Raw genomic sequence first — 8,907 nt, forward strand, 5'->3', positions numbered from 1 at the left:
TTGTACCTCATCTTGTTTGCCTGCTCGTTAGTTTTATTGCTGTTTATGAGGAATACCCTTTCACAATAAACAATGTCATCCGTAACTTATTATGAAATACATTGATCATATTCCAAAAAAACAAAAATGTAACAAGCAGGCTCCTATGTGACTATAAATGATTGTGTGGAGTTTTAAGGCATCCCTTCTCCCCAGACTACATTTTGTGCCAGGGCAATTGGGAATTTGTTACTGGATCAGATTCAGGCATACTTCCCACCAGTCTGTTCATGTTTCAGCATTTTCTTGCCTTTGTAAAACCACACTAAATGGGTGCCTCCCAAATGAGCACAGGTGTTTGTTTATATAGTCGTGAAATCCTAACATTTCCTTGATTTTATTAGCCTCCTGTGCACATGATTTAAAAGTCTCAGTTGAGACAGCAGCAGAATTCATTTGCAGCTGTGTTTTTTTCCTTCAATGTGAAGCACATTTTGGCTGTTTTCTTTCTTTTCTGTATTCACAGGCATCATATAGTATGTCTCTGTATTTGATGGCTTCTAATCTTGATGTCTGTACATGCAGGCCTAAAAGACTCCAGGACTCCATGTTGAATACGAGTGTAGAGGCTGCAGCTTTCTAACGTTCTTTCTCGTGATGTCCATTAGTAGATGCCCATAAAGGACTGCGGTCCTTCACCAGCATGTGAGAATCATCCTAACTTTACTTGGCGTTTTCTTAGACTCCTCCTTTAGTTTGGTGGTTAGTATGTCATTAAAAAATGCAATGTTGGCCATTTTGGTTTTATAATCTGCCAAATATAACTCTTCTGAATGAAATCAAGTCATTTTGAGGCAGAAACTACCTTTCAGTCAAGTAGAAGCTGCAGCCCCTTTCTGGCAAGTGAAATACTGCATGTTATGGGTTGTATTGGCCACTTAAAGGTATTTCAACAGGTAAAAAAGACTGGATTGTTGGTACAAGTTAAATAATATCAAGTCATAAGGATAATTGCTAAAAAGATCATGTTTTTATTTTATATATAACTCAGCAGGAAGTCATGTTAATTACAGGCTACAGTCTGTTTACCAAATATAAACAAGGATATTAGACATATCCCTACCAAACACACGATCCATCGGCAACAACAGGCTTCTATTATTGCTTATAATCACGTAAATGTCATGCTTGATCACACGATAAACAGCAAAACACTTAATTGGCCACAATTGTGATTATTCCGTTAAAAGAAACATTTAAGTCATAACTTTGCTATTACCACAGATATAAAGTGATATTTGTTTGCACGTTATGTCTGTTTGATCCAGATGCAGCTGTCGCCCCCTGGACGGGGACGTCTCGTCACTCTACCTTTAACCCTCTCAAAGGTCAAAGGCCGCCTGACCCACCAGTATCTCCCACTTGCTCCCACACATAATGTACATATTTGATAATATTAGTAATTAGTTTGTGGTAACATCATTAACACATAGTCATCTGGGTATGTGGGCCATGTTAACACAATATAAATGGAAATGATTCAGAATGTATTTTTATGTGATGTGGGGTCCAGCGAGCTTCTCTGTGAACGCCACGTTTGCACAGTCTTGCTAAGGTTCATTCAGATCTCCAACCATCCCTCCACTCACTCACAATCGCATCTCAGTTATGTCTCTAAGTTACACAACTTACAGTCAACAGCAGAAGGATCTTGTTGTGTATTTGTGCTCCTCGGCCAATGCAGGATACAAGCTTAAATAGAGAGATTCGCGTTAATCTTGTTAATGCAGTCTTGACAGGTCTAAGCTGTAATGACATGTCTTACCACTACTTATGTATGTGATGTTTTCATCTTTCTCAGCAGGCTTGCTCCACCACAGCCTTCCTTATGATGTTATCAGCCAAACTCATACAAAGCACCTGCTTTACCGTGCAAGGCTTTTCTCCTGTCATCTTAGTTTTTAATCAGCGTGTACCTCAAGTGTTCATGTTTCCTTTGCGTTTCATGTCCATGATTTGCAGGAGTTCACAGTTCTGTGGTTGGACTGTATATTGCTCCCCTCTGCAGCTTGCTGTAATGCAAGGAGGGTAACACAACAGAAGCAAAAACACCTGAAGGCGGGTATTGTCTGCAATTACAACTCAGGTCATTATCCCACTGATACAGGCATATTAACCTTGACATTGTCAGCGTCTCTGTACTTCTCAGCTCGTTTGTATTTGATGATCTGTCAGCTCAGTTTGACTCCTTTATTTCAGAAGAGAGGTGCAAAAGCAAACTCTGTGTTTTCCTTCCAACTGCTTGGAGCGTTGCCACACATGACTTCACTGGCACTATTTAGTCTTCAGATTTAATTTTGCACTTGTAAAAAAAAAAAAAAAAAAGGGAGAACGGAGAGAGGAATATCAGTAATCATCCACTGTAGTTTTATCTGAATTTGTCACGCACTCCGAAAGTTGGCTGGCCGCATGGCTGCAAGTACAGGATGTTCTGGCAGGGCGAGATAAAACGCTTTGCAGGGAAAGGGATCTCCTGATTTGGCACGATGCCGAGAGATTGTTGAATTTTTTGTTTTTTGTGTGTACACTGTGTGTTTGTTGTGTTGTGTAATCAGCTGTGAGTACAGAGTCACGGTTGAAACAAACTTAAATGTAGAAATTGTAGAAGTTTTTATTTTTTTCTTGACTGTATGTCGGACTGAGCTTTCTCTGCTTAGAAACTGTAAATGTGTCAATTACATTTTGAAACCTTTTTAAAAATAAAAACCTACATCAATGAAAAAAACAATCGTTCAAGGGCATGTTTATTATGTAAGGCAAACAAACTGAAGAAATACTCAGAGTACTGCATTGCTGCAGTGAGCAGTAATTACAGCATGTCTTGTTTCAGTCATCTAAATAATCTAGGTCTACAAAAGAAGCATATGAGGTAAGATGTCAGGTATGCCTCAAACCCCTTCAGGTTTACTATATTGCTAGCTGTTAAGAATCTGTCAACTTTAATCTAATTTAAGTTTTTATGTTATTATTTGGTGACAAAAGCAATTTTAAACAGTTTTTCAGAATGTTGATGTTTTTTATTTTCTTCTCCTGCACTGTACACAACAGCACTGTATATTATACATATGCAGTATTTTAAAACATGACTCAGAGGCTGAGAACCACACCACCCTCCGGAAAGATGTAATTTCCATCATGGGTTCAAACATGCAGTTTACTGAAGTATTGAACAAATTCGAGGTAAGCCTACTTGCGCTTTACTTGAGTCTCATCGGAAGATATTTTACTTTTTACTACACTGAATTTGTCTGACAGCTTTAGTTACTAGTTATATTTTTTATATAATTCCTATCTAGTGAAAACCATGTATTTCCTGAGTTGGTGATTTTGAATTAGTTTTTTTCCCCAGTTTTTTTCCTTTATAGGTTGAGAACATTCTCCTACTTCCTTCTTAAGATAAATAAACTATTTAAACCCGCCTTGGATCAGCTGGAAAATGCACTTATTAGAGATATGTGGTTCTCACAGGACAGCAACACATCAAACATATGATGAGTAGAATATGATGCACTGTATAAACAGTATATAAAGTAGTTAAAATGAGCTCAACCTTAAACATCTATCAGTAAAATGCAACATGCACAGTGAAGCAACAAAAAGATTATATATGGACTAACAGTAACACTTACAAGGGTCATTTTACTGCAGAATAACTACTTTTTCTTTTTATACTAGAAGTACATTTAGCTGATAATAAATTTGTTACTTTTGTAAGATTTTAATACAGGCCTTATGTGGAGTATTTTCACAGTGTGGTATTAGTTCTTTTAATTAAGTAAAGGATCTGAATACATCTTCCACCACTGTAAACATGTCATGACACAGCCAGGTTGAAAAAATGATACAGCCGAAAGCAAACAAATGCTCAAATCCAAGAAGGTCTCCCATGCTGAGACAGCAATTAAATGAGTATATAAAGAATGTCAAAAGTGACCCCCAGTATTTAACCCTCGTTTTGACAGCATGAATATTTCTGTAAATAAAACCATAGGAAGAAGACATAATTTGGTTACTGGCATCTTTAGCATGGAGATGAAAAAATGAAGTGAAAGGTTTTCCATAAAGCAGCATTCTACAACATTCAAACAGAAACATAAAAGGTTGTAACAAAAACAGAGAAGTAAATGACTAAATAACACTGAGCTATTATTCAACTTTTCATATGTGCATTGGACAACAGTTGACAGAAACATGCAGGTCGGTTTGGCGTACCCTTTACGCTTCTTTGCCTTGTTTTTCAAACAGCTACAGTAAGTTTCAGAATATAGATGCATTTCAAAAGCATTCTAATTCAAATAAATGCCAAAAAATATTTGCTATTTCATTCACCTTATTCCTGAGTAACTAAGCATTTACACTATATATTTAAAAGAACATGTTAGTAGTAATGAGGATTTTCATTTTATTACAGTGCTGATGCACTCCATGAGCTTATTTGCCTGTTCATGCAGAATGACATCTGTCAGGACCTCAGATGGCACATTATCCTGTAACTCCACTTTATTTATTTTATTCTTCAAATAGTACATATTGTTGTATGTTTTGAGGAGTTGAGGATGTTGCATTACAAAGTTTCGGAACACTTATTAAGGGGGGAAAAATCTTATTGTTAAAATCTGACAGCAAAAATATTAATAGAAAGCATGACAACACTATGACGTCCCTGTAAGCTTGATGGCTTCTACTAATAAATCCATTGGTATTCCCACACAATCACAAGGGTGTGTTACAGCAGCTCTTTAAGCTTCTAACTCCTGTAACCGCAATGTCGCCTGTACTGAGGTCTGGTTGAGACTTGGAAGGCCATCACTGAGGCCAGCGATGTGCAGCTGACTTCAGTCCTCCACCTTGATGAATGAAAAAGGAAGAGGCTAAGTTGTATGTCAGACTGTATTTAATGTTGTATTAAACCAGATTAGTCCCAGGTGGACTGCTGGTAGTGTGAGATGTGGCCTCTGTGTGTGTGTGTGTGTGTGTGTGTGTGTGTGTGTGTATGTGTGTGTGTGAGAGAGAAATTTAAATGAACTTCTGTCTTATGTGTACATCAAACATTGTTGTAAAGAAACATTCCTGGGTTTTTCTATTTCATTTTTATTAGAAAGCCCATGATACTTCTCGGTTGTTTTTAATGTGTCCCAAATGGGTGTGAAAAGAATAATTTTGGAAGTTTGAAAATTAATTAATTAATTTATTTGTTGCACAGATATACATCTGGGGCAAAAAGGACAAAGTAGAGAAGAAGAAAAAGTGAGTGTTCAGGTACAACAGGAGTCAATCATAACAGAGGGCGTTCCCGTCCTCTGGAACACCTGTCGATTACGTTCAGACCAGTCTGAGCCCTCCGTCCCGACCTTCTCCCTACGCGGACTTTCTGGCTCTTCATGCGTTCTCACCTGACATGTTTCTCTCTGTGACATTCACGTGTAAAATGACAATAGTCTTTGCACAATATAAGTAAGTAGAGACTAAATGGTTTGAAATGACACGCAAGAAGCAAAAAAGGCATTGTGACAACACGCGAAATGAGTCACTGAGCGTGTTATTTATACGTTTGGTGACACCAGGCCTGCAGGAGATCTGCGCTCCACTGAGTGCACTTTTCTAGTTTATGAGTTTGAGTCTGATGAGGGCTCGCCTTTGACCTCGGCAGCGAACGCATGCCTGGTGGCCACATTCAGCAGCCTCATGTCATCACGGAGAGACACTGCTATGGAGAAGGCATGAGGCTTCAGAGTCAGACCATAGTTGTAGTCCAGTTTGGGGGGTCTGGCTGGGTCCGAAATGATGAGGCACTGGTGGGCCATTAAGGCCGTGAAGAGGAACAGCTGAATCTTGGACAGCTCCTCGCCGATGCACCGCCTCTTGCCCAGGGAGAAGATGAGCACGCTGCTGGCTATGTCCTTGTTCAGCGCACCGCTCTGGTCCAGGAAACGCTGGGGGTCAAAGGTCTCTGGATGGGACCACATGGCCGGGTCGTGGTTTATAGACCACTGGTTGATGAAAACGACTGTGTTCTTTGGGATGGTGTAGCCCATGATGGAGGTGTCTGTGGTGGCGGAGTGGGGGATGGTGAGCGGCATGAAACTTGTGTAGCGCATCACCTCGTAGATGAAGGCCATGACGTAAGGCAGCTGCGGCTGGTCATCGATGGAGGGGAGCCGGCTGCGGTCCACCACCTTGTCCACCTCCTGCTGGAGACGCACCTGCATCTCAGGATACCTACAGTCACAGGTGAGACCTACGTTTTAGATGGCTACTACACACATTTATTTTCCCCTTTTCTTAATAATATAACAAGTGAGCCACCATCTGTGTAGAAAGCTGACATTTAGTGGCTTTTTGTAACCAAAGATAGTGCACCGTGTCATTTCATCTGAGGATATGATGCACATTTATTATAAGTAAAATAACAAATAGGCATATCAAGGCAGCAGGCCCTGATGGGATTAAACAATCAAGCAATATTAGAAAATGAACTTCTGTAAAATCTGCCAAAGATCTTGCTACTTGTATGGTAAAAAAAAATAGCTGACTGGGCACTTCATTCACTCTCACTGGTGTGCAGTTTTAGCTCTTTATGTATTGCTGCCAGTACCTCAGCTCCCCCATCAGGCTGTTACATAACACAAATGCTAGTGAACCTCCTCAGGTCTGTACAGCTTTAGCAGCAGGATGAGGGCCAACTCTGATTCATTATTATTTCTCATGATAAATCTATACCGTGCATGCATCTAATTGGTTGTAATCTTAAAATGATAAGGAAACGATGCTTACTTGACAAGTATGAGGATGATCCACTGCAGTGCAGTTGACAGTGTGTCTTGACTTGCTCCAAATATGTCCCCAACAGTGGGGGGCACATAGTCTTTCTCTGATAAAACCCCTTTTTGTTCTCTTAGTTTGTCCAGCGCCACTATAAAAGCATCTGTCATGTCCCTGATGGTGCTTGACTTGATTGTTTTTCTGTGTTCAATAACCTTATCTCGAATGAACACACCAAACTCCATGTTGAGTTTCTTGAAGTTGTTAAATACTGTTTTGATTGGGTTTGGGAAGTACTGGAGCCAGGGCATCACGTCCACTATGCTCCCTGCGCCCACTGTTTGGGTGAACTGTTCGTTCCTGCCCACCACCTGCTGAAACTCCTGGTCATCATAGGAGTACCTTTTCCCGAAGCACACCGCGCTCATTGTGTTGGCTGTGGACACCACGAGATATGTCATGGGCTGGAAATATCCGTGCGCCTTGGTTTTCCCAAGAAACAGCTGCAGGAGCTCTTTGAACTCGCAGAGAATGTGGTGCTCAAATGTCTTTTTGGTTTGTGGATTCCCGGTGGAAAACATCCGCACAGTGGAGTGGGCCACTTTGCGGTGCAGTTTCCACCAATCCGTGATGGTGTTGAACGCGAGGCTGTCCCCGCTGGAGACGTACTGGAAGGAGGTGAAGTCCGGTCTGCCGGCAAATTCGAGTCCCTGTTTGACCAGCGCCTGTTTGATGGAGTCACCGTTCAGCACCACCACGGCCCGAGAGCCGAGCTTAATCTGGAAGACGTTGCCGTATTTCTTCGCCAAGCGCGTAAAATACAGGTGCGGCGCCTTGCCCATTTGCGCAGCGTTCCCGATGACCGGCCAGGCGAGCGGACCGGGCGGGCAGCGGTCAGACCGCTGCCTGAGCCACCGCCGCAGGTGGAGGGAGAACAACAGAGTCACACATGCCAGCAACAGAGCTCTTGAAATCGCTGGGTTAATCACATCCAACGTAACATCCATGATGTGATTCCTGCAATGGGAATGTGATAATAATATCAATATTAACGGCTTTTTTAAGGGTTAAAATGGTACAGCACAGGGCGTTGGCATGTGAAATTAAATGTAAAAAATAAATAGTGTTGAATCATGAGGTGATTAAATACCTGCTTATGTCCTTATGTTCACTGAAAAATACCAGCCTTTATGATTTATCCCAAAAAATATAACTAATAACTTCAAGTCCCACTTCAAATGTATTTACCCATCAACTGAATGGACAGACTACATTTTAACCCTCAACAGTATTAGGTCATTACAACGCTTCCCGACACATCAGATCCACCATCCAGAACACCAGCCTCACATGAACAGTCATTCAAAAAGTGTGCAGCCTCTTGTGCATCCACACACAATGTGCGAAAGCAGTGCGTGTCTCCGTGTGTGTGCTCCCTGCTCCCTGTCCGCAGCCTGCCCATGCTTTGAAGCCCCTCAGCACCAAGTGAAGCCATTTATCCCCAAACAGTGCAGCATCACGGCCCGTCAGCGCCTGTGTATAGCTTTCGTTACAGTGGGCAGGTTTGTTGCAAAGGGTGTCACCCCACCCTCCCACCATCACCTCCTCCACCACCCACCTCTCTCTCTCTCTCTCTCTCTCTCTCTCTCTCTCTCCTTGAGTGTACTTGCCTACAGGCAAGCTTTAAACTCAAGGCTAATTGTGAAAGTTGAGAAAGATAAAGCCTATCTGAGGTGTTTGGATATTCTTTGTAATACTAATAATACTAAGACTAATACAGGACTGTGCACGCGCTGTTATAGATTTGACCATCTTAAATTACTGGTGTTTTATGATGACAATAAACGCTTTAATATTAAGTATAAACCTCCTATTATTATTATTATTATTATTATTATTATTATTATTATTATTATTATTATTATTATTAATAATATTGTGTTATATTGGCCTATTCTAAGGAACCTTGTAACAAATGCTGATAAAAATTATGTTAAAACGATCTTGTAGGTTATAATAATAACAATAATTATTAAATCTAAATGTAAATGTAAATAATAATAATTATTAATTTATATAAATCAGTCTTACTCCATATCTAGCTAC

The 8,907-nt window shown here is 40.6% G+C and overlaps 1 protein-coding gene across 1 annotated transcript; it reads right to left on the bottom strand.

The window, feature by feature from the left end:
* Window positions 1-3,034: 3,034 nt before the first annotated feature.
* LOC119916912 (cytochrome P450 1B1) lies at window positions 3,035-8,342 on the bottom strand. The gene is made up of 3 exons (XM_038736891.1): window positions 7,952-8,342; window positions 6,814-7,818; window positions 3,035-6,258 (listed from the first exon to the last, which is right to left on the bottom strand). Exons 2-3 carry the CDS (start codon window positions 7,806-7,808, stop codon window positions 5,646-5,648), a joined length of 1,608 nt encoding a protein of 535 aa, XP_038592819.1. The 5' UTR covers window positions 7,809-7,818; window positions 7,952-8,342; the 3' UTR covers window positions 3,035-5,645.
* Between the last annotated feature and the right edge of the window lie 565 nt (window positions 8,343-8,907).

The sequence above is a fragment of the Micropterus salmoides genome, unplaced genomic scaffold (genome assembly GCF_014851395.1).
Source record: "Micropterus salmoides isolate LMB-PRFRI ecotype aquatic unplaced genomic scaffold, ASM1485139v1 Ms_hic_scaffold_22, whole genome shotgun sequence".
Lineage (NCBI taxonomy): Eukaryota > Metazoa > Chordata > Actinopteri > Centrarchiformes > Centrarchidae > Micropterus > Micropterus salmoides.

Coding starts and splice junctions, on each gene's coding strand:
- LOC119916912 (XM_038736891.1), bottom strand. CDS start 7,808: ATGGATGTTACGTTGGATGTGATTAACCCAGCGATTTCAAGAGCTCTG. Junction 6,259..6,813: donor ATCATCCTCATACTTGTCAA/GTAAGCATCGTT, acceptor CTGTGACTGTAG/GTATCCTGAGATGCAGGTGC.